Source organism: Anomaloglossus baeobatrachus, chromosome 4 (assembly GCF_048569485.1).
Source record: "Anomaloglossus baeobatrachus isolate aAnoBae1 chromosome 4, aAnoBae1.hap1, whole genome shotgun sequence".
Lineage (NCBI taxonomy): Eukaryota > Metazoa > Chordata > Amphibia > Anura > Aromobatidae > Anomaloglossus > Anomaloglossus baeobatrachus.
The window spans coordinates 389,277,725-389,304,261 of record NC_134356.1 but is presented as its reverse complement, the minus strand read 5'-3'; the positions used below and the strand labels follow the sequence as shown (position 1 = coordinate 389,304,261).

At 47.3% G+C, this 26,537-nt stretch overlaps 1 protein-coding gene across 1 annotated transcript in view; it reads left to right on the top strand.

Annotated features, from left to right (window-relative positions):
- TMEM243 (transmembrane protein 243) overlaps positions 1 to 26,537 on the top strand; it is a 41,528-nt gene that overhangs the window by 8,367 nt on the left and 6,624 nt on the right. Inside the window, exon 3 of the mRNA XM_075345236.1 lies at positions 14,595 to 14,645. Coding sequence (XP_075201351.1) covers positions 14,595 to 14,645 — 51 coding nt within the window. The remainder of the gene's footprint in view (positions 1 to 14,594; positions 14,646 to 26,537) is intronic.

Here is a 26,537-nt window from a genome sequence, read left to right as displayed (position 1 = left end):
TCAGGATCCTGCCGGACGGAGCGTTTAACCCTCCCCCCAGGGACATGGCCCTGCGTCTCAAAAGCTAAGTATTGAGACGTCTTTACCACAGAAAGTGGTCTTTCCAGGGGTCCCTTGTACTTCATTTATTGGGGGGAGTGTGTTATGTTTGTGGTAACATTTCCGGCCGGTTCTCCAGTTTTCACTGGAGAACCGCGCCGATGGTGCCTGCACGCTGGCCGCACGTTTAAATCTAGGCCCCGGCTTCGCCTGAGGCCTAGTTTCGGTTTCACTGCCCCTGCATATTAGTTATGCAGAGGGACAGTGTGGCTCCGCCCAGCGGCTGTGCTGCACAGGGAACGGATACTCCTCACTGAGGAGAGATTCCCTCCCCTGTCTACATCATTTGCCCGCTCTCAGAGTAGGCCCCGCCCCCTCTCCTCGCTCCGGTCGCCATTTTCTCAGCGTTCTCACTGTCTGTATAGGCATAGAGATCCCACATTGTGACAAATGGGGGCCTGGGCTGGGGGACTGGAGGGCACAGAAATGTATGTAAAACGGTCTGGCAGCCACAACCTCCAGTTGTGCAGCTGCTTATGTTCTCTGTTTATATTCTCTGTTGGGGGTCATTCTGGAGATGCATTCCCTCACAGAGCCCCCACTTCTGCAGCATGTCTCACATCAGAGCAAGGCTGCAAGACTGTTCTTAATATGCACTGCATGTAGACTGTACTGAGCACATAAACACAGTGATCCCTCAGCCTGGAGGCTCATCAGTGGTCCCTCCAGCTGCTCCGGTGGTGCTGAGCATGCATTAGCCCCCTTCAGGGCGCTTCTGCTGCTACGGCTTGCTCAGCAAGCTCTCAGAGGATTTCTCCTCTGGTCTCAGTCCCCGTCCTCCTAAAATGGAGACGCAGGGTCCCCTGTCCTCCCCGTCCCGCAGCTCTGATTTACGAGCTGTCTCACGGGACAAGGAGGATGTCTTTTCTGGGGGCTCGGACGCTACTTAATGTGCCATTGATCTGTCCAAAGGTGATGCAGATGCTAATGATTTGATTGCGTCCATTATATTTGTACTGGACCTCAATCCGCCTGTATCAGGGGTGTATCCCCCTCTGGCAGAAAGGCATCAGTATACCTTACGGAGAACAAGAAGTGTGTTCCTTAACCACTCCAGTTTTCCGCCCACTGGACCATGCCCAGAGCCTGTCCTGACAGACGCTCCCAAAGCGTAGTTCTGATGACTTTGCTCCCTTCCACCACAGGTGGTCAAGGAGTGGGCTCATTCACCAAGGGTGGTCCCTCCGGTGTCTAGTATTTCAGCCCGGATAGTTGTATCAGTGGCTGACAACAGGGTGCGGAGTGCAGGCAATAAAAAACCCACTGAACCGGTGGGACCAGAGAAGCACAACACATATATGCTCCTCTCTACACACAAAGTGTGCCCACCGCACCCCCCTATCCCACTGTACATTAATTCTGTACTGGAATCCGCCAGTATCAGAGGAACAACCCTCTCTGGCAAAAAGGCACCAGTTTACCTTGCCTAAGAGAACAAGGAGTGTGTTCCTTAACCACTCCAGTTTTCAGGCCACTGTAACCGAGCCCAGGGTCTGCTCTGGCAAACGCTTCCCAAAGCGTGGTTCTGATGGCAGTTTTCCCTTTCCACCAGAGGTGGTCAAAGAGCGGGCTCATTCACTTATGGCTTTGCTGTCCGCCAGGTTGTCCTTCTGGCCAAATCTGTATGGAGGCGGCAAGGGCCTCGTTCTCCCCAGCTCTTGCAGCAGTACGGTTTTTAAAGCCATCTCTGCTTCTCTGGAGGAGATGCATTCCCTCACAGGGACTCTTTGCCCGAAATGGTTACCAGACTTCAGTCTTTTCATCCTATGCCATGTCTGCCATGCTGGAGACTCTCACTGCACTGCGGTGGCCTCTGCTAATTTCCTCGCTATCCGCAAGCTCTTGTGGCTTCGGAAATGGACGGCGGATGCTTCTAAAGAAGTTCCTTGCTGGCCTCCCTTTTGCTCGGACCAGACTATTCGGGAACAACTGGATGAAATTATTAAGGAAGCTCTTGGCGGGAAGAGTTCTTCCATGCCACAAACCTAAACCAGGAAACCTGTCCAGGACACGAATCAGTCGAGGTTTCGTTCTTTTCGTTCCTCCATCTGATCGTTCTCTAAGCCCTCGGCCTCGTCCACTGGCTCAGCCAAGCGGGGTGGTGGCTCCAAATGGCGCACGAGAAGACCGCAGGAGATGCTGCCACTAAGTCAGCCTCCTCCTGGCTATCTGGCCACGCCAGCAACGTCCTTGGTCGGTGGCAGGCTCTCCCACTTGGCGACGTATGGTTTTAACACGTCTCCGATCAGTGGGTGCGAGATACCATCTCCCATGGCTACAGGATAGAATTCTATCCAGCCCGCCAAACAGATTTTTTCTGCAACTCCTTCCTGCTCCAAGGCCGCGCCTTCTCACAGGCTGTGGCATTCTTGCAGGCCACTGGAGTAATTGTACCGGTTCCCGACTGGGAACGGTTCTGAGATTTCTGCTTAAATCTATTCCTAGTACCCGAAGAGGGCGATGCCTTCCGACCTGGATCTCAAGCTTCTCAAGCATGTTCAGGTGCGGCACTGTCGCATGGAGTCTCTGCGATCAATCAATGACCCAAGGAGATTCCCTAGCATCCATCGACATCAGAGATGCCTATCTGCATGTGCCAATCGCAGTTTCACGCCAGCGTTGGCTACGTTTTGCATTCAGAGTGGTCCAATTCGTGGCTCTTCCCTTGGGGTTAGCCACGGCCCCTCGAGTATTCTCAAAGGCGAGGCAGCTGTGATTGCGGTCCTGCACCTCTAGGGGTTGGCAGTGATCCTTTTGTCCTGGACAGCCTTCTAGTTTGGGCTTCATCCAGTGCAAACTGTTAGCGGAGTGCCTCGCTCCCTTTCGCCACTCTAACCAATTCGAGTGGGTTGCCATTCTGTCCAAGCCCACTCTGACTTCGACCCAGAAGTTCATATTCCCAGGGACGCAATTCGAGACTCTGTCGGCACTTGTGAAGCTGCCCTTAGTCAAACAGCAGTCCCTCCGCTGGCGGTCGACGTCGTTCCATCAGGCACCTTATACAGGTGCTGGATCAGATGGTGGTGTCAATGGAAGCGATTCCCTTGCCCAGTTCCATCTGCGTCCTCTGCGGCTGGATATTTTCCGCTGTTGGAACAAGCGGACTTCCTCCTTCCACGGGGTGGTGGCTTCGCCACAAACCAGGGGCTCGTTTCAGTGGTGGCTTCGGCCCCTCTGTCTCAGGGACGCTCCTTCCTGGCTCCGTCCCGGGTGATCCTCACCAAGATGCTAGTCTATCCGGCTGGGGAGCAGTATATCTCCACCATGGAGCGCAGGGCACTTGGACTCTGTCCGAATTAGCCCTCTGGATCAACGTGCTGGAAATCAGAGCTGTGTTTCTAGCTCTCTAAGTCTTTCGCCATCCGTTGGCGGCCAGTCACATTCGAGTCCAGTCAGACAACGCTCCAGCGTTTGCCTACATCAACCTCTAGGGTGGGACACTCAGCCGCCTGACAATGTTGGAGGTTCATCGCATTCTTCAGTGGACGGAGGACTCCTAGTCCACCATATCCGCAGCCCACATCTCAGACGTGGGAAACTGGGAGGCAGATTGTCTCAGCCGTCAAACCGTGGTCTCCACGATCCTCAGGTTTTTGCGGCAGACGCACTGGTTCAAGTTTGGTCCCAGCTTCGTCTGTCTTAAGTGTTTCACTCTCTAGTTCTTGCCCAGAGTCCTGCGCAAGATCAGTAAGGAGGGCCGTCGGGTCATTCTCGTTACTCCAGACTGACCCAGGCAAGCTAGGTACCCTGACCTGCTCCGTCTGTCCGTAGAGATGCCATAGCATCTCCCGGACTGTCCAGACCTTCTCTCACGAGGTCCGTCTTTCCGCCAGAACCTGCGGTTCTCAGATTGACGGCGTGGCGTTTGAGTCATGGATCTTGACGACGTCTGGTATTCCTGAAGTCATCTCCACTATGACTCGAGCTCGGAAGTATCCTTTGGCCTTTTGGCCTTGCCGACCCTCCTGTCCCTTCTACAGTCCGGTCTGCAGCTAGGACTATCCCTCAATTCCCTTAAGGGACAGGTCTCGGCTCTGTCAGCGTTGTGCCAGCGGCGTATCGCCCGGCTGGTCCAGGTGCGCTCCTTCATGCAGGGCGCATCTCACATTATTCCGCCTTACCGGCGGCCTTTGGAGCCCTGGGACCTTAATTCGGTCCTCACGGTTTCCGGAAACCCCCCTTTGAGCCTCTTAGGGAGGTTTCTTTGTTTAGTCTTTCACAGAAAGTGGTCTTTCTAGTGGCCATAACTTCCCTCAAGGGAGTCTCTGTTGTGGCCGCACTCTCTTCGGAGTCCTCCTTCATCAAGACAAGGTGGTTCTCCGTCCGACTCCGGACTTTCTCCCTAAGGTGGTTGCTGCTTCCACCTTAACCGGGGCATTTTTCCTGCCTTCCTTTTGTCCGGCTCCTGTTTATCGCTTTGAAAGGGCGTTGCATACTCTGGATCTGGTGCGGGCGCTCCGGATCTATGTGACTCGCACCCCTTTTTCTTAGGCGGTGCACCTCTTCTTTGTGCTGACTGCTGGTCAGCGTAAGGGCCTCTCGGCATTTAAGCCGACCCTGGCTCGTTGGTTTAGGTCGGCCTTTTTCCGATACCTACCAGTGTACTCAAGTGCCTCTCCCGCCGGGGATCAAGGCACATTTGATCAGAGCTGTCGGTCCCTCTTAGGCTTTCAGGCCCAGGCTACGGCTCAGTAGGTCTGTCAGACTGCCACTTGGACTAGTCTGCATACCTTTTCGAAGCACTACCAAGTGCATGCTCTTGCTTCGGCAGATGCGAGCTTGGGCAGACGCATCCTTCAGGCGGCTGTCGCCCATTTGTGAAGTTAGGTTTCGCCTACTTCTCAGTTTTCTGTTTATTCCCACCCATGGACTGCTTTAGAACGTCCCATGGTCTGGGTCTCCCATAAGGAACGATGAAGAAAAAGAGAATTTTGTTACTTACCGTAAATTCTTTTTCTTATAGTTCCGACATGGGAGACCCAGCACCCTCCCTGTTGCCTGTCGGCAGGTTTCGTGTTCCGTGTGTTATCACCGGCTGTTGTTGTAGACAGAGGTTCCGGTTGTTCCGGGTTTTGCTCTGTCTCTACTTGTGGGTGGATGTCCTCCTTCAGCTTTTGCACTAAACTGGCTAGGACTGGCAACCAGGGGGTGTATATGCTAGGAGGGAGGAGCTACACGTTAGAGAGTAGTTACTTTGTGTGTCCTCCGGAGGCAGAAGCTATACACCCATGGTCTGGGTCTCCCATGTCGGAACTATAAGAAAAAGAATTTACGGTAACAAAATTCTCTTTTTTCCATTGACTTTGCTGGAAAATCAAAACGGATGCATTTTGGCAGAAAAAAGGTGCTTCTCAAAACGTACCAAAAAAGCAGCTAAAACGGAAAGTGCGTTCCTAGACTAAGGGTCTCGGAAAATAAAAAAAAGCGCTATTCCTCTTTTGTTTTTTTTTTTTTTTTTTTTTTTTTCACCCTCGCACTTGGAATTTTTCTTCCTGTTTTCCAGTACACAATGTGGCAGATTTAATGGTGTCATTCAAAAGTAATATATAATAATAGTATTTCTTTGTCGCTCCATTGGGAGACCCAGACAATTGGGGTGTATAGCTTCTGCCTCTGGAGGCCACACAAAGTATTACACTTTTAAAAAAGTGTAACCCCTCCCCTCTGCCTATACACCCTCCCGTGGACCACGGGCTCCTCAGTTTTATGCTTTGTGTGGAAGGAGGCACACATCCACTCATGCATTCTCATACATAGTTATGACGGATGGAAGAAAAGAGGACCCCTATGGGGTCCCCGGCATGCTACCTTCTCACCCCACTATGTCGGCGGTGTTGTTAAGGTTGAGGTACACATTGTGGGTACAGAGGCTGGAGCCACATGCTGTCTCCTTCACCATCCCTTATGCGGCTCTGGGAGAAGTGGGAGCCTGAACGGTCATCCACGTGCTGGGACCGTGCTCCATCCGCAGCCCCTGGTGGAACCTGCCGGACCGGAGCTTCGTCACCCCCAGGGACCGGGCCCTGCAACTTTAAGGTGCTCTGTATCCCCATGTGGGGACTGTACAGGGAGCCTTCTCCCCGGTAGCCCCGCGGTAGTTCCGTCCAATGTTTTTTCAGCGGACTTCCGCGCCCACCGCGCCTGCTTGTTGGGCACGGCCTTAAATTTAGTCCCCGGCTTTGCCGCGGCCTAGCCGTGAAAAATCCCGCCCCCGGGCCTGCCTGTCAGGGATAGGGGCGGGATTACCGACATCACGTCGGCTTTGAGGGCTGGAGCATCTTTGCATGTTCCCCCCCCCCCCCCCCCCCCACCCCCTCTCATGGACCACTATGGGACCTCCAGATTTCCGTTTTTTGCCGGCGCCGCCCATGGCTCCACGCCCCCACTGAGAGCTCCGGCGGCCATTTTTGGCATTCTGCCGGTGTATGCTACTCGGCTGCAAAGCTCTACAGCTCCAAGGGATCCACGACAGGGAATCTGGAGGACACACCGTTCGTTAGCGGTTGGTAAGCCACACCGGTCACCCGGTGCTGGTCCCCCTAGGGTGCCGGTGTATGTATGTATGTATGTATGTATGTATGTATGTATGTATGTATGTATGTATGTATGTATGTATGTATGTATGTATGTATGTATGTATGTATGTATGTATGTATGTATGTATGTATGTATGTATGTATGTATGTATGTATGTATGTATGTATGTATGTATGTATGTGTATATATATATATATATATATATATATATATATATATATATATATATATATATATATATATATATATATATATATATATATATATATATATATATATATATATATATATATATATATATATATATATATATATATATATATATATATATATATATATATATATATATATATATATATATAATATATATATATATATTCGGAAAGGCTGTATACCCTTTTCCCATATACCCTCAGTGGTCACTCTCCTAAGAGACACCGATTGCTTACAGCATGTCGTCCACAAGGAGCAAAACCCCTGAGGCACAGACTTTTTTTTCTCGGCCTGTACCTCTTGTAGGGCTATGTTTCCTGCGGGATCCACCTACCCTCACTGTGATCAATGCACGACTCCTGCCACGCTTGCTCAACCGGAGCCTCGGGCACTTGTGGGCCCCTCGGCTCATGTAGATCCCCCTGCTCCCCCTGAGCAGTCAGCAGGGACAGAGAATCCATTGTACAGTCTATAGACAAATGGTCATCTAAGCTACTTGAGGCATTACAGTCCAGACCGGGCCCTTCACAGGCCCCGGCCCCTGTTCGTTTGTCTCCTCCACGCCCTTCTCGGTCCGCGCCGCATGGCGCTCCCAGGATTCGCAGCGCCAGGCCGGCTAAGCGGCCTCGCTGGGACTCTTCCCCGGCCTCCTCACGCTGCTCTGGATCCCAGCTTGAGGACTCTCAGGAAGACGAGGCGGACGTGGGAGCTCAGGGCTCTGACCCTGACTTCACCCTTAACCTTGATGCCCCTGAAGGGGACGCCTTAGTAAATGATCTTACAATACGTTTTTTTGATCACTCTAACTTCAGGGAAACTGTCCAGAAGCCCAGAGCGGTTCCGGACAAGCGCTTTGCTAATCAGCAGGGTGCGGAGTGCAGGCAACGGCACTGGGAGGAGTGGTAGGACTGCCAGCAGAGGCGATGTCCCACTCTAATAAACCCACTGAACCGGGGGACCAGAGAGCGAGCACCACATATGCTCCTCTCCACCCACCATAGCTACTGACAGGACACACCAAGTGTGCCCACCGCACCCCCCTAAAGTGTGGGCTCTCCAAGCAATCTCGGCATATCTGACTGAGATTAATGCCGCCACGCGGAATTCTGCTCCACATGTTTCATCCTTGACCTCTCAGGCATCAGCATTTTCGTCCTACGCCATGAACGCCGTACTGGACTCCGCTAACCGTACAGCCGTGGCATCCGCTAACTCCGTGGCAGTCCACAGGGCCATGTGGCTGCGCGAATGGAAAGCAGACTCTGCCTCCAGAAGATTCTTAACTGGTTTGCTTTTTTTCTGGCGACCGTTTGTTTGGCGAACGGTTGGATGAGATTATTAAGGAATCCTCGGGAAACGACTCCTCCTTACCCCAGTCCAATCCTAAGACACCTCAGCAGAGGAAGATCCAATCGAGGTTTCGGTCCTTTTGTCCCTCCGCCAAGACCCAATCCTCTTCATCCAACCGGCCGGAGAAAGGCCAGAGTAACTCCTATGTGTGGCGGTCCAAGTCACGCCCCCAAAAGGCCGCGGGAGGCATTGCTTCCATGACTGCCTCCACATGACTCTCGTCCTCATCCAGCCACATCCTCGGTCGGTGGCAGGCTCTCTCGCTTTGGCGGCGCCTGGTGGCCACACGTTCAAGACCTTTGGGTGAGAGACATTCTGTCTCATGGTTACAGGATAGAGTTCAGCTCCCGACCTGCGGCTCGTTTCTCCACCACAGGGCTCAAGGAACCTGGACTCCAATAGAATCATCCCTTCAGATCAATATCCTGGAGATAAGGGCAGTATATCTAGCCCTATTGGCTTTCCATCGGTGGCTGGAGGGCAGGCAGATCCGAATCCAGTCGGACAACGCCACTGCCGTCGCCTACATCAACCACCAAGGCGGCACTCGCAGTCGTCAAGCCTTCCAGGAAGTCCGGCGTATTCTGCAGTGGGGGGAAAACACAGACTCCACCATCTCCGCAGTTCACATCCCGGGCGTAGAAATCTGGGAAGCAGATTTTCTCAGTCGTCAGGGCATGGACGCGGGGAATGGTCTTTTCACCCAGACGTGTTTCGAGAGATCTGCCGCCGCTGGGGAACGCCGGACGTTGATCTCATGGCGTCACGACACAACAACAAGGTCCCGGCTTTCATGGCACGGTCTCGGGATCACAGAGCTCTGGCCGCGGACGCTTTGGTCCAGGATTGGTCGCAGTCTCGACTGCCATATGTGTTTCCCCCTCTGGCGCTGCTGCCCAGGGTACTACGCAAAATCCGGTCCGACTGCCGTCGCGCCATTCTCGTCGCTCCAGACTGGCCGAGGCGGTCATGGTATCCGGATCTGTGGCATCTCACGGTGGGTCGACCGTGGGCACTTCCAGACCGCCCAGACTTGCTGTCCCAAGGCCCGTTTTTCCATCTGAATTCTGTGGCCCTCAACCTGACTGTGTGGCCATTGAGTCCTGGCTCCTAGAGTCTTCAGGGTTATCTCAGGATGTAATTGCCACCATGAGACAAGCCAGGAAACCAACGTCCGCCAAGATCTATCACAGGACTTGGCAAATCTTCTTATCCTGGTGCTCTGATAACGGTTTTTCTCCATGGCCGTTTGCCTTACCCACATTTCTTTCATTCCTACAATTTGGAATGGATATGGGTTTGTCCCTCGGCGCTCTCAAGGGCCAAGTGTCGGCACTCTCCGTGTTTTTTTTTTGTTTTTTTTTTTTTTCAAACGCGACTAGCCAGACTTCCGCAGGTCCGCCCGCACGTTCCTGCAGGGGGTTTGCCACATGGTCCCACCTTACAAACGTCCGTTGGAACCTTGGGATCTTAACAGGGTCCTGACGGCCCTTCAAAAGCCGCCTTTTGAGCCGTTGCGGGATGTCTCTCTCTCCCGTCTTTCTCAGAAGGTGGCCTTCCTGGTTGCAGTCACATCACTTCGGAGAGTATCGGAGCTTGCAGCCCTGTCATGCAAATCTCCTTTCCTGGTTTTCCACTAGGATAAGGTGGTTCTGCGTCCTGTCCCGGAATTCCTCCATAAGGTGGTATCCCCTTTTCATCTAAATCAGGATATCTCCTTGCCTTCCTTTTTACCCTAATCCAATTCACCAGTGTGAGAAGGATTTGCACTCTTTGGATCTAGTGAGAGCACTCCGGATCTACGTGTCTCGCACGGCGCCCCTGCGCCGTTCAGACGCGCTCTTTGTCCTTGTCGCTGGCCAGCGTAAGGGCTCTCAGGCCTCCAACTCCACCTTGGCTAGGTGGATCAAGGAACCGATTCTCGAGGCCTACCGTACTTCGGGGCTTCCGCCTCCTTCAGGGTTGAACGCCCATTCTACCAGAGCCGTAGGTGCGTCCTGGGCATTGCGGCACCGGGCGACGGCTCAGCAGGTGTGTCAGGCGGCTACGTGGGCTAGCCTGCACACTTTCACGAAGCACTATCAAGTGCATACCTATGCTTCGGCAGACGCCGGTCTAGGTAGGCGAGTCCTCCAGGCGGCGGTTGCCCACCTGTAAGAGGGGGCCGTTTTCGGCTCTTTCTATTGAGGTATTGTTTTTACCCACCCAGGGACTGCTCTTGGACGTCCCAATTGTCTGGGTCTCCCAATGGAGCGACAAAGAAAAGGGGAATTTTTTTTACTTACCATAAATTCCTTTTCTTCTAGCTCCTATTGGGAGACCCAGCACCCGCCCCTGTGCCCTTCGGGCTGGTTGTTCTTTTATGTACACATGTTGTTGATGTTGATTTGTTCTTTTGGTTCATGGTCTTCAGTTCTCCGAACATCCTTCGAATTGAATTTGATCTAGACCATTTATAAGTTTTCGCCTTCCTGCTTTTGCACCAAACTGAGGAGCCCGTGGTCCACGGGAGGGTGTATAGGCAGAGGGGAGGGGTTACACTTTTTTAAAAGTGTAATACTTTGTGTGGCCTCCAGAGGCAGAAGCTATACACCCAATTGTCTGGGTCTCCCAATAGGAGCTAGAAGAAAAGGAATTTACGGTAAGTAAACAAAATTCCCTTTTTTTTTATAGCGCTGTTTAATTCCACAGCGCTTTACATACATTGGCAGCACAGTCCCCATTGGGGCTCACAATCTAGGTTCCCTATGAGTATATTTTTGGAATGTGGAAGGAAACCGGAGAACCCGGAGGAAGCCCACGCAAACACTGGGAGAACATACAAACTCCTTGTAGATATTGTCCTTGGTGGGATTTGAACCCAGGACCCCAGCGCTGCAAGACTGCAGTGCTAATAAAGTTATGGCTCTTTTGAAGAAGGGGACGGAAAAAAACAGTAAACGGAAAATCGTCGGCTGGTAAAGGGGTTAAATGATTTGTCCCTCCTGAGCGCCTGTTCATGGTTTGAATAGTCATTGTGTTTAAGGCTGCAAAATAAGCGTCGTTCTAACAATCGTGCAGTGTAAATGCACCATAAAAGCGTTTGTCACCTTTCAGAAAAAGTTCTTTTTAATATTTTAGTTCTGTTATTTAGTATAAAAAAAAAAAAAAAAAAGTTTCCATTCACCCGTATACACCACTGCTGCTGATTTAAAAAAAAAAAAAAAGATTTCGGCTCCTCCTAGTATTCCATATCCACTGCATTTAATCAAAGCCAGGCGATGCACAGAAGCCGGGACATCGGGGATCCACGATGCAGTCACAAACACAAGCAAGGAAAATCCAGCAGCTCATCCGGTGTTATTAGAAAATTTATAGAAATTTATTGAGACTTCATTAAAAGCGACAAGGGGTTAAAATCATGCAATCCATGGTTAGCTCGCTTACTCGTTTCAGACTAATCAGTCCTTACTCAAGCTATGAGTAACAACCGCTTTTAAAGGGAATCTGTCACTAGGTCCCCCCCTCCCCAAATCTGAGAGCAGCATAATATAGAGACAGAGACCCTGATTCCAGCGATGTGTCACTTACTGAGCGGTTTGCTGTAATCTTGATAAAATCAATGTTTTTTCTACACTGCAGATTCCCTTTAAGAAGCATTTACACTCTGACTACTGTGAACAAGCATTTCTTAAACCCTCATTCTTATTTCGTTCACTACTATGAACTGAGGAAAAAGCAAGCAAATTCTTCTTTCGGGGATAGGAGTGGTGTGGCTCAAGACCTGGCCAGACCAACCAACACTACTTATTAGAAGAGCACTTATGTTCTCTTGAAATCTTTAGTAAAATGGATTTTCCATGTGGGAATAATGGAGGAGGAGTGAGACCTCTTTTCAACTTGTGCAATAATCATGAAATTAGTTTGGTCACTGTTCCTGCAAATTCTGTATCATGTGTCTCTGACTTAACCGCAAATAGGGGATATATAATCCTGAAAGTTGGATCATTTCCACCTAAAATTAAGAGGCGTAATAGTAAATATTAGCTCTGAAGTTTTTCTTCATTTTCTGCCATTTTTCTTTTCTGTTTTCTGTAAGTGGAAATGGCCACCATTACAACTCCACTGCACTCCAAACTTGTGAACGGGATATTCCTCCACATCAATATTGATGAGCTATCCTGAGGTTGTCATGAATATCAGATTGGCGGGGGTCCAGCATTGCCTCTAATCAGCTATTATAACAAGCAGCAGTGGCCAGATGTGTGGTGGTGACTCTGAAGCTGAGCTCCCTTCACACACTGATTGGAGCTGACAGCAGCCAGTGCTCCAATCGCTGCTGTTAACTATTTAAATGCACTAATCATCTGACAGCAACATTTAAATAGATCGGTTGCTGTAAAACATGAACGTGCGCGGCCATCAGCTCCCCACTACATGATCACAGGCACTATTAGATTCCCTTGTTGCTGCCATCCTATTACTCCTATGAATCTCAGCCACAAGCAGAGCTTCAAAGGAGTTGGTGATTTACTCTATACTGCAGTACACTTGTATTGTAGTATATAGTAGTAGTGAGCAGATGATCACAGGCTCAAGTCCCCATAAGGGAACTGGAAAACAAAAGACATAACTCGGTTTACGAGTAACTGTTTGTGAGCGTTTCACTATACGAGCAAAGCTTGCTGTAAATTTGTAACTTAGTTTATGAGCAAGCTTTGCTGTACAAGCAAATACTCACCGCACACACTTCCGGTTCCGTACTTTAACCGTGCTTTGACCCGCTCTTGCAGTCCAAAACGCACACACCACACACACCACACACCACACACACACACGTTATGCTCACCTTAGCTTCCGTTCCATTGCCGGCCTCATGGTTCTTGTAGTTCCCAGTACAGGCTGTGTATTGGTACCCATCACGACGATGGAGGAATTTCCACTGTCAGCTGCTTCTCAAAGGCAGCGCGCTGACCAATCAGAGGCAAATGGCTCCTGTCTTTGACGTCAGCGCTCTGGCAGTGGAAGCTTTGGGGTATCGGTCACGATGGTTACCAGATACACATCCTGTACCGGTGAACTGCAAGAACCATGAGGCCAGTGATGGAACTGAAGGTAAGGTAAGCATAATATGTGTTTGTGCATGTGTGGAATGGCACAATAGGGGACATTAGACAATTTGTTCCACAAGTTGTGCGAGCTTGCATTATTTCCTATGGGAATTTTGCTTTGCTAGACAAGTAACTTGGTTTAAAAGCACACTCCCAGAACGGATTGTTCTCGTAAACCAAGGTTCCACTGTATATTTACTATATGTGACACACCTCTTATTCCCAAAAAGCAATGAAAATATTAGTTGTTTATCTTGCATCCCTAAAAGTCTGCTTTATCAAAATATAATATTGAAAATGAACCCATACTATAAATGCCATAAAGGGTAAAATCTAATCAAAAATTGACCTGTGGATGTTCAACTACTGCACCTCCCTAAAAGGATAATCAAATTACAAAATGTAGTAATAATAATAATTAATAATAATTTTATTCATTTATATAGCACTATTAATTCCACAGCACTTTACATACATTGGCAGCACAGTCCCCATTGGGGCTCACAATCTAGAGTACCTCAATCTAGAGTCTCTATCAGTATGTCTTTGGAGTGTGGGAGGAAACCCACGCAAACATGGGGAGAACATACAAACTCCTTGCAGATGGTGTCCTTGGTGGGATTTGAACCCAGGACCCCAGCGCTGCAAGACTGCAGTGCTAACCACTGAGCCACCGTGCCACCCTAACCCCAGTGTTTGTAATGGACAGCTCCCTGATGCCATACTGAGTCTATTCACATCATGGACACACTCATTGCAATGTCTAAGTTGGGTCTGTGACTTGGGGCAAACTTGGGCAGGGGGAGAGAAGGGGTTATATGTGGGAGGGGGGAGCTGTGAAAACGACCATAGGTTGTAATCTGTCCACATACTATCTGTTAAGAGGAGAAAAAGAAAAGCTATGACAGATGTCTACAATTGGTGAGACCCCCTGATCTCCAGAATGAAGGGCAGCAGCACAAGTTTAGTGCTTTGTCCCCTTGAATGGGTGTTCCTATGTCAGACACGTGTGGTATATCCAAGACATGCTATAAATGTCTGGTTCCACCTTGTCAAGTATGGGGACTGTCTTGTGTCACTAGGAATAGAGGTGGTCCATGCATGCCTCTGTCCATTCACATATACAATTCCAATATGGCAGAGCTCACTTTCTCCTGGCCTTCCGATGCAGCACAGACACCCTGATCTTAGTGTGTGTGTTATATACTGTTATATTTTTATATATATTTTTTTTTTTTCCTTCTTCTACTGTAAATCAAGTCAAATCTCATGGAATAAATTAATGTCCTTTTCCTCTAATTTCAGGATAGAATCATCAACCTCATTGTTGGTGGGTTAACGGCGGTGCTGGTTCTGGTAAGTGTGTCCGTATATGAATTGTATGAGTAATGTATTGTGATATTTTCTAGTAATCGGTAACATAACAAAAAAAAAAAAAAAAAACCACACCAAATTTCTGCAAAGAGCTAACAAATCTATTTTACACACTAAAATGGACTTCTGGAAAATGTCATACATGACTGGGAAGTGAATATAGTGTAATGGATTAAAGGAATCTGTCGCCAGGTTTCTGCAACCTATTCTGATGGCAGCATAATGTAGAGACGGAGATCCTGATTGCAGTGACTTGTCACTTACTGGGCTGCTTGCTGTTTGTTTTTATACAATCACTGTATTATAAACATATTATCACTAGGGGACTACCTGGCCTGCTACCAGATAATCTAACCACACCCCCACCACTGATTGACAGCTGTGTTCACTGTGCATAGGCAGAAAGCTGCCAGTTTGTGATGTGGGTACAGAGCTCAATACTCGGAGAACGGATACATCTGTAGCAGATAAAACAGATCAGGGGAATTTTCTTCAATTTTAGTTGCAATGTTATTTCATTACAGCATATTTGGCAACCGTGAGAATAAAATTACTATTGAAGGAAATGGGTGGGATGTGAATGGGAGTTGTTTTTTTTGTTGCTGACCTAAAATGTTAAAGAAACAAAACAAAAACCCATACATTTCTGTTACATAAAAATCTAATAAATATTTTACACAAGCCGTAAATGTAAAGTGGAAGTGAGGGGACAGGGGTGAGCTATGGACGGGACAGCCTGGCTTCAGTGTGATCTTAACCCTTTCACGACAGTTGACGTGCATTTACATATTAGTCGGGAAGGGGTTTCCTCTAATTAATTGACGTAAATGTACGTCATGATGGCACAAGAGCTGGTACCACATGATTGCCACCAGGAAAACGGCGTAAGTTGTACCTGAGCTCCGGCTGTCACAGCCAGGGCCGGTCCACACACTGCCTCTGGCTGTTTAACCCCCTAAATACCTTTTAAGATTCTGGGAGAGTGTGTGCTCCCTCTCCCATCTGATCAGGACCTCTACAACATGATCATGGTGATGCCTAATTGTTACCATAGCAACATGAAGTTTTCATGATTACCTCCAGGTAGGTACAGAAAAGCCTGTTAGACGATGCCAGGAGCATGGTCTAAGAGGATTCTTTGTCATATTGACAGGTATAACGTATTGTGCAATGATAGTGTACTGCAATATATTATACCAGCAATCAGCGTAATAAAAGTTAATGTTCCATATACAGACAAGGTTAATTAAAAAAAATAAATAATTTTAAAATCTGAAAATTTAAAGATCAAAAAAATGAAACATATCTGTTTTTTAATTATTTTTTTTTATGATATTTATGTAAAAACAATTAAACATTTTTGGTATGGTCGCATCTGGAACAACTTGATATAGGAAACTGTCACACTAGTTAACCCCTTCAATGAACACCATAAAAAAAAATAGCAAAAAAACTGTCTTATACAGCGGACAAAAAAGTGGAATAAAATGCTAGCAGTCATATATAAATAAAAATAGTATCGCTGAAAACGTCATCCTGTAATGCAAAAAACAAGCCGCCATATAGCTCAGTCAGAGAAAATAATAAAGCTATAGCTCTGATTACAGCAATGCAAATGTGGTGGTTTTTTTTTTTTTTTTTTTTTTTTTTTTGCTTTTTCTTCTCTGGTGTAAAAGCGGCAAAACTGTTGTGAATGTTAGTTATGTCTTGGCTGCTGGGAGGCTCCCTCTGGTGGCCAGGAAGGGTTTGGATAGAGACCAGGTGTGTTGTGCAGTGGGTGTTTCCTTTCCTAACTCTCTGCTTATTTAAGTCCTGGTCTGATTGCAGGCTGTTGCCGGATGTCAGTTGTTCTTTGTATCTCTAGCCTGCTTAATCTTGCTCTACACCACATCCACTCCAGATAATTGCTTGCTCTTTATTTATTGTCTGGTTCTTTGCTTATCTGGGTTTGTCATTTTGTTGTGGTTGGTTTCAGTTTATTTCCTTCCAGGGATTTTCCCCCTCAGTGGATTGTTGAGGAACTCCCTGCAGTTCTGTGTGGAGTATAGCTCCTTTGGGTCCATGTGTTTATGGCTTGTTGAATTTGTTATAATTCTTGCTTTCTGGTCATTGGTATGACAAGGGCACCTGGTATAGGACGGAGTTCAGATCGAGCGATCTGAGGGCCTTTTGTGTACTATCAGGAAGTTGGTATTTTGCAGGGTTTTTCTCTGGCCACCATCAGTTCAGTTCCTTTCCTGTCCTTTCCTATTTTAGTCAGCGGGGGCCTCACCTTTTGCTAATCCTGTCATCTACCTGTGTATTGTGTTTTTCCTATATCACCGCAGTCTTTGAATGTGGAGGGCTTGCTATTCTTGTCTATTTTCTGAGGCAGAGAGTTATTCATCTTTCCTACCTTTTAGGATAGTTAGTTCTCCGGCTGGGTTCGTGGTGCACAGGATGTTAGTTCACCCACGGCTACTTCTAGTTGTGTTGGTTAGTAAGGGGATGGCGGCCAGATTAGTTGCCAATGCTCTTGTCACCTTTTTGCCAAGGATTTGTGGTGGTCTTCCATGGTTCCGGATCATAACAGTACATCCGGCCAAACAAATTTAAAGGGTACTCTTAAGAGAGAAAAAAAAAAAAACTGCTGAGAATTTATTTATTTTTTTTATGGGGTGTTTTTCCTCTTCTTCTTTGGGTTCTTTTGTCTCGCATGGATGAATTGGGTGAGCGTGTTGCTCATCTTGATGCTAAGGTTCGTCGTATAGAGTCTTGTCTTGCACAGACTCCCCTTGCAGAGCCTAAAATTCCCGTTCCTGAATTTTTTTCGGGAGATAGGTCGAGATTTTTGAGCTTCAAAAATAATTGTAAATTATTTTTTGACCTGCGCCCTAAGTCCTCAGGGAATCCCGTACAGCAGGTTAAGATTGTCATCTCCTTGCTGCGTGGTGACCCTCAGGACTGGGCCTTCTCTTTAGCGTCTGATGATCCGATTCTCAATGATGTGGACTCCTTTTTTCAGGCCTTGGGATTATTATATGACAAACCCAATATTGTGGACCAAGCAGAAAAGGTCTTGTTGTCCTTAACTCAGGGTTTGGATTCTGCAGAAACGTTTTGTCAGAAATTTCGTAAGTGGGCGGTCCTTACCAAATGGAATGATGATGCGCTTGCGGCTCTTTTTCGCAAGGGTATTGCGGATGCTGTGAAGGATGTAATGGTAGGATTTCCCGTCCCTTCTAGTCTTGATGCCTCTATGACCTTGGCCATTCAGATTGATAGGCGTTTACGTGAGCGCAGGAAGATACCTGCTGGTTTTGTGCCTGTGGAACAGCCTTTGGAGCCTATGGAGTGTGATAGGGTCCTTTTTAATGCTAGTCGGCAGGGGTTCAGACGGAAGAATAGACTGTGCTTCTATTGTGGAGACGCTTCTCATAACATCTCTGTCTGCCCTAAACGTGAAAGGAGATTGGCTACTTCTGTTACTGTGGGTTCTTTGCAACCAAAGTTTCTTTTGTCTGTCACATTGATTTGCTCATTGTCTTCCTTTTCTGCATTTGCCTTTGTGGACTCGGGGGCAGCGCTCAATTTGATGGATTTTGGGTTTGCTAGGGATTGTGGTTTTCCCATGGTTCCTTTGCAAACTCCTATTCCTTTTTAAGAGGCATTGATGCTACCCCTTTGGCAGTACATAAACCCCAATTTTGGACCCAGGTGCCTAATGAGAGTTGCACCAGCGCAACAGGAAACTTGTACATTTTTAGTATTGCATAATCTACAGGATACCTTGGTACTGGGATTTCCGTGGTTGCAGACCCATAATCCGGTTCTTGACTGGAGATCCTTGTCGGTAACCAGTTGGGGTTGTCAAGGTTTGCATCAGGACCTTTCCGTGTCGTCCACGTCTGCTCAGGCAGTTGATGTTCCGGCTTTCTTGTCTGATTTTCGTGATGTATTTAATGACCAGGAATCTGATTCTCTGCCCCCACACCGGGACTGTGACTGTGCCATTGAGTTGGTGCCCGGTTGAAAATTTCCCAAGGGGCGAATTTTCAACTTGTCTGTGCCCGAACATGATGCCATGCGGTCATACATCAGAGAATCATTGGAGAAGGGGCATATTCGGCCCTCATCTTCTCCTTTGGGTGCTGGCTTTTTCTTTGTTGCTAAGAAAGATGGTTCGTTGAGGCCTTGTATTGATTACCGTCTTCTCAATAAAATTACGGTCAAATATCAGTACCCTTTGCCTCTGATGTCTGATCTGTTCTCTAGAGTGAAGAGTGCCAAATGGTTTACGAAACTGGATCTCAAGGGTGCGTATAATCTCATCCGTATTAAGGAGGGTGATGAATGGAAGACAGCTTTTAATACTCCTGAGGGGCATTTTGAGTACCTAGTGATGCCTTTTGGGCTCACTAATGCACCCTCCATCTTCCAGGCCTTCATGAATGATATTTTTCGGGACCTTATTGGTAAATTTTTGATTGTGTATTTGCATGACATCTTGATTTTTTTTCTGATGATTGGGACTCTCATGTGGGGCAAGTACGGGATGTTTTTCAGATACTTAAGGATAATGCACTGTACGTTAAGGGGTCAAAGTGCCTCTTTGGGGTGCAAAGGATTTCCTTTTTGGGCTTCATCCTGTCTCCTTCCGCTATTGAAATGGACCCGGTTAAGGTTCAGGCTATTTACGACTGGGTGCAACTGACTTCTCTAAAATCCCTGCAGCGGTTTTTGGGGTTTGCTAATTTTTTACCGTAAATTTATAGCCAATTTTTCTGCCATTGTCAAACCTCTGACAGATTTGACAAAGAAGGGAGCTGATGCTGAGCATTGGACCCCTGAGGCTATTGTGGCCTTCCAGGAGCTTAAAAGGCGATTCACTTCTGCCCCAGTTCTGCAGCAACCTGATGTGTCTCGCCCATTTCAAGTTGAGATCGCTGCCTCAGAGATCGGAGCAGGTGCTGTTCTGTTTCAACGAGACGCTACTTCGGGTAAACTTAAGCCCTGTGCCTTTTTTCTCTCGGAAATTTGCTCCTTCTGAACGGAATTATGATGTGGGGAACCGGGAATTATTGGCTATGAAGTGGGCATTTGAAGAGTGGAGGCATTGGTTGGAGGGGGCTAGGCATCAAGTTGTGGTGCTTACGGACCACAAGAATCTCATCTATCTGGAATCTGCCAAGAGGTTGAATCCTCGGCAGGCCAGGTGGGCTTTGTTTTTTACCCGGTTTAATTTTGTGGTCTCTTTTTTTTTTGCCGGGCACCAAGAATGTTAAGGCCGATGCCCTTTCCAGGAGTTTCTGCACTGACTCTTTGGAGGTTGTCGAACCGTCTACTATCCTGAATGATGGTGTAGTTTTCTCGGCTATTTCGCCTGATCTGCGGTTGGCACTGGCGGAATTTCAGGAGGATAAACCTGAGATGTCCTACAGGGAAACTGTTTGTCCCAGACCAATGGAGAGACAGAGTTGTCTCTGAGGTTCATTGCTCTGTTTTGGCGGGTCATCCTGGCATTTTTGGTACTCGGGATCTTGTGAGACGCTCTTTTTGGTGGCCTTCCCTGTCCCGAGATGTCCGTCGTTTTGTGCAGTCGTGTGGAGTTTGTTCTAGGTTCAAGCCCTGTTGTTCACGTTCTAGTGGGCTATTATTGCCTTTGCCTGTACCTAAGAAACCTTGGACGCACATCTCTATGGATTTTATTTCAGAGCTTCCCGTCTCTCAGAAAATGACTGTGATTTGGGTGATCTGTGACAGATTTTCCAAGATGGTCCACTTGGTTCCCCTATCTAAGGCTATGTGCGCACTAGACCGTTTTTCCCGCGGATTTGTCCCGGAAATTTCTTGAGAAATGTCTGCAATCTTTGTGCAGACATTTCCCATGAAATTCAATGAGAAAAAAAATAGTTGTGCGGATTTTTCTCAAGAAAATTTCTTGAGAAAATTTTCTCGAGAAACTTTCTTGAGAAAATGTGCATGTCCATTAATTTCCGCAGGTACCTGCGGTATTCCGGGGGTATTCCCCAGGTAGCAATGATGTGCGGTATACCACCGGAATAGCCGCGATTTACCTGCGGTAATGCTCATCGCTGCCTGCGGTTTTGCAGGAAGCGATGTCATTATGCCAGGAAGAGGAAGCGGAGCAGAGTAAACACAGACGTCACACTCCCTGGACGCCGCACAGAAGCACTTCCGTGCGACCTCCAGGTCTGTCCCGTGCAGTCTGTGTCCTGCTCCGGCCTCGCGGCTGCCTGCACTGCAGGGTGTGAGTGTCTGCCCGCAGTGTCAGCAGCCTGTCACGCTGCAGCGCAGGCAGACACTGACACAGGCAGACACTGACACTGCACTGCAGGGTGTCAGTGTCTGCCCGCAGTGTCAGCAGCCTGTCACGCGGCAGCGCAGGCAGACACTGACATCCTGCAGTGCTGGGAGCCGCGGGGATGACGATCGCTGCTGTCAGGAGGGGAGATCATTACCTGCTGTGACGATCTCCTGCCTCCTGACGTCAGCGCTGTCACTGCTGTCTATGCCCGTCTTACGAGCGGCCCGAGACTGTCACTAGCGGTGACGTCACGGGCTCTCGCGATACTTCGGGCATAGAAGTCAGTGACAGCGCTGACGTCAGCAGTACAGGAGATGATCACAGAAGGTAATGATCTCATCTATGCTCCTGATGGCAGCGCTCGTCATCCCCTGCAGTGACCTGAGCTGACCTATTGATGTTAGCTCAGGTCACTGCATTGCTCTCCCAGCCAATGGGGAACATTCTGTTCTTCATTGACTGGGACAGCGACTATGGTATGGATCGCCGTGCCCCCTCCCTTATTGGATTACGCCGGACGTGGAATTGATTGTGCTCTTTTCAATAAATTGGTTAAAGAGGGAATGTTTTGGGGAGTGTTTTTTCAAATAAAACTTTTTTTGTTGTCTATTTTTTAATTATTACTAACTGGGTTGGTGATGTCGGGTAGCTGATAGACGCCTGACCTCACCAACCCCAGGGCTTGATGCCAGGTGACATTACACATCTGGCATCAACCCCATATATTACCCCGTTTGCCAACGCACCAGGGCGCGGGATGAGCTGGGGCAAAGCACCAGGATTGGCACGTCTAATGGATGCGCCACTTCTGGGGCGGCTGCGGCCTGCTATTTTTAGGCTGGGGAGTGTCCAATAACAGTGGACCTCCCTAGTCTGAGAATATCAGACCCCAGCTGTCCGCTTTACCTTGGCTGGTGATCCAATATGGGGGGGACCGCACATTTTTTTTTGTTTTAAATTATTTATATAATTTAAAATAATAGCGTGGGGTGCCCACTGTTTTGGATTTTCAGCCAAGGTGAAGCTGCCAGCGGTGGTCTGCAGGCTGCAGCCGTCTGCTTTACCCTAGCTGGCTACAAAAAATGGGGGGACCTCACGTCGTTTTTTTTAATTATTTATTTATTTTATGGCTAAACACAAGGCTAAGCACCCTTTAGTGCCACATGAAAGTCACTAAAGGGTGCCAGCTTAGAAAATGCAGGGAGGTGGAACATTATATAGGTTTTTCTCATCTATCTATCTATCTATCCCTCTATCTATCTATCTATTCATCTATTCATCTATCTATCTATCCATTATCTGTCTATCGATTATCTTTATTATTTATTGCAGGGACAAACCTGCGGTAAAACCGCATGCGGATTTGGTGCGGATTTTTCCGCAGGTCCGGAAATCTTTCACTGGCAGAAGTTTCTCAAGAAATTTTCTTGAGAAACTTCACATTTCTAGTGCGCACATAGCCTAAGTTGCCGTCTTCATCAGAGTTGGTGCCTTTGTTTTTGCAACATGTCCGTTTGCATGGTATTCCCGAAAACATTGTTTCTGACAGAGGGGTGCAGTTTGTAACCAGGTTTTGGAGGATTTTTTGCTTCAAATTGGGTGTTCAGCTGTCTTTCTCCTCGGCGTTTCATCCTCAGACCAACGGTCAGACTGAAAGGGCTAACCAGACCCTGGAGACCTATTTACGGTGTTTTGTTTCTGCGGATCAGGATGACTGGGTTTCGTTTTTGCCTTTGGCTGAATTTGCCCTTAACAATAGAGCTAGCTCTACCACGTTGGTGTCACCCAAAATTGCAGAAAAAGGGGATCACCCTAGGTTCCTCTCAGGGCAGCTTGAGGCGTCTGACTGTCCGGGGGTGGATTTGGTGGTCAACAGAATGCAGCAGATTTGGGGGCAGGTAGTGGATAAATTGTTTCAGTCCCAAGAAACTGCCCAAAAGTTTGCCAACCGGCCTTTAAAGTAGGGGACATGGTGTGGTTGTCCTTTAAAAATATTCCTATGAGAGTTCCGTCTCCTAAATTTAAGCCCAGATTTATTGGACCTTATAAGATTTCGGAGATTATTAATCCTGTATCTTTCCGTTTGACTCTGCCTGCGTCATTTAAGATTCACAATGTCTTCCATAAGTCCTTGTTGAAGAAACATGTGGAGCCGGCAGTTCCTGCAGCAGCGCCTCCTGACCCTGTTTTGGTACAAGGGGATCTGGAGTATGAGGTTGAAAAAATTCTGGATTCCCGTCGCAGTAGGCGTCCGCTTCAGTACCTTGTGAAATGGAAGGGTTATGGGCAGGAGGATAACTCTTGGGTTGTAGCTTCTGACATTCATGCGGACAGGTTGGTTCGCGCCTTCCATCATGCTCATCCAGAGCGACCCGGTGGCGTGGGTGAGGGTTTGGTGACCCCTCCTCAAGGGGGGGGTACTGTTGTGAATGTCAGTTATGTCTTGGCTGCTGGGAGGCTCCCTCTGGTGGCCAGGAAGGGTTTGGATAGAGACCAGGTGTGTTGTGCAGTGGGTGTTTCCTTTCCTAACTCTCTGCTTATTTAAGTCCTGGTCTGATTGCAGGCTGTTGCCGGATGTCAGTTGTTCTTTGTATCTCTAGCCTGCTTAATCCTGCTCTACACCACATCCACTCCAGATAAGTGCTTGCTCTTTATTTATTGTCTGGTTCTTTGCTTATCTGGGTTTGTCATTTGTTGTGGTTGGTTTCAGTTTATTTCCTTCCAGGGATTTTCCCCCTCAGTGGATTGTTGAGGAACTCCCTGCAGTACTGTGTGGAGTATAGCTCCTTTGGGTCCATGTGTTTATGGCTTGTTGAATTTGTTATAATTCTTGTTTTCTGGTCATTGGTATGACAAGGGCACCTGGTATAGGACGGAGTTCAGATCGAGCGATCTGAGGGCCTTTTGTGTACTATCAGGAAGTTGGTATTTTGCAGGGTTTTTCTCTGGCCACCATCAGTTCAGTTCCTTTCCTGTCCTTTCCTATTTTAGTCAGCGGGGGCCTCACCTTTTGCTAATCCTGTCATCTACCTGTGTATTGTGTTTTTCCTATATCACCGCAGTCTTTGAATGTGGAGGGCTTGCTATTCTTGTCTATTTTCTGAGGCAGAGAGTTATTCATCTTTCCTACCTTTAGGATAGTTAGTTCTCCGGTTGGGTTCGCGGTGCACAGGATGTTAGTTCACCCACGGCTACTTCTAGTTGTGTTGGTTAGTAAGGGGATGGCGGCCAGATTAGTTGCCAATGCTCTTGTCACCTTTTTGCCAATGATTTGTGGTGGTCTTCCATGGTTCCGGATCATAACACAAAACATAACATGTATATTTTTGTTTTGTTGGCAATGTAATCGTACTAATCCAAAGAATAAAGCAGTCATCACTTTTACAACACGTTGAATGGCATAAAAAATAAACACACACAAACTATTCCTGAATTGCTGTTTCTTCTTGATTCTGCCTTGCAAAAAGTGGAATAGAAAGCCATCAAAAACATTGTGGTCCAAAATGGTACCAATGATAACTTCAACTCATCACGCAAACAACAAGCCCTCATATGCATATGACTAGACAGAAAAATAAAAACTATCCTTCAACATTTGGTGACTCAAAAAAAACCCTTTATTTATTTTTTAGTGTAGCCAAGCCTAAAAAAACCTGTATAAAGTTGGTATCTCTGTAATGTACCTGAGAAATAAGGCCCTCTTCACTTATACCGCAAGGTGAACAGCATAAAAAAATAGTATGAAAGCCAATTCCTCAACTGCAGGTTTTTTTTTTTATTTTTTTTTTTATTCTGCCTCCCAAAGATCACAATAAGGCTTGACTCACAATTATACTGTGCTTACACCAGCAACAAAATGTTGTGTACTACAAACTTCCACCAATAATATTCATCTCAATCTACGAAAATCACTCAGGTCCGTCATCTATTAACCCCTTAACGACCGCGGGCAGTAATATTACGTCCTAGCAGTCATAATATTACTGCCCGTGCCCTGCCGCTGGCAGCATGCCGCGATCGGCGCACATCTTAGCTGATTTTTACAGCTGAGATGTGTGCCTGCTAGGCAGGAGCAGAATCGTTATCTGCTCGTGCCGTTTAACACGTTAATGGTGCTGTCAATATGTGACAGCGCCATTATAACGGCATCGGCAGTAAAATTTTACTTACCACCCAATACCGGAAGTCACGTGATGTAATCACGTGACTTCCGGTATTTGTCATGGTAGCACAGGGTCATGTGATGACTCCTGTACTAGACATGAACTACTTTCAGTTTCAGTCAGCCCGGAGCCGAGTGAACCAGAAAGTGAACGTATCTGCTGTTTACAGCTGTATAGCTGTGATCAGCAGATAGGGCAGAGCGATCGGATTGCTGATCGCTATAGCCTCCTAGGGGACTAGTTAAAAAAAAAAAAAAAGTTCAAATCACCCCATTGAAAATTAAAGGGTTAAAAAAAATACACACATTTGGTATCGCCGCGTTCAGAAACGCCCGATCTATCAAAATATAAAATCAATTAATCTGATCAGTAAACGGCGTAGCGGCAAAAAAATTCCAAACGCCAAAATGACGGGTTTTTTGCCTCCACAACTTTTGCGCAAAATGCAATAACAGGTGATCAAAACGTAGCATCTGCGCAAAAATTGTACAAGTAAAAACGTCAGCTCGAGACCCAAAAAATAAGCTGTCACTGAGCCATAGATCCCGAAAAATGAGACCGCTATGGGTCACGGAATATGGCGTAAAACGTGCGCCACTTTTTTTTGGACAAACTTCTGATTTCCTCCCCCCCACCCCACCTTATATAAAAGTAAACCTATACATGTTTGGTGTCTACGAACTCACACTGACCTGAGTCATCACACCCACACATCAGTTTTACCATACAGAGATCACAGTGAATAAAATATCTCAAACAGTAGTGCTATCGCACTTTTTTTGCAGTTTTTATGCATTTAGAAATTTTTTTATTTTTTTCGCAGTTTTTCCAGTACACTATATGGTAAAACGTATGGCTTCATTTAAAAGTACATCTCGTTCCGCAAAAAAATGAGCCCTCACATGACCATATTGACTGAAAAATAAAGTTGCGTCTCTTAGAAGAAGAATGGCCCGAAAAAAAACGGAAAGCTAAAAATCGGCCAGTCGTGAAGGGGTGGAAATTTATAAGGGGCTTCCATGTTACTAGAAGCACAAAGGCTCTGGACAAGCACTATAGCTCCCCCCTCAAAGAAAAAAAAAAGCAAGCAAACATCCAAATGTCCCCCTCCCTTCAGATCCCCACTATGTGCCTAAACTAAAGTCTACATTAGGATTGATTTTATTGAGGAGAGCTCGCTTAATTTATGAGGCATGTGTCTCCAGAAGCACAAGCTGGGCACAATATTTTGGGTTTATTTGCAATTTTCAATTCTGCAACATTCACTGTGTTTGACACCATCTGTGTTTTTTCAGAGACTAAATTGTCACTACACCCATAGATGAACTTCCAGAGGGGTGTCCTTTCGAAAATGTGGTCACTTAATGGGGCTTCTCCAGTTCTGGCACTTAAGGGCTCTGCAAA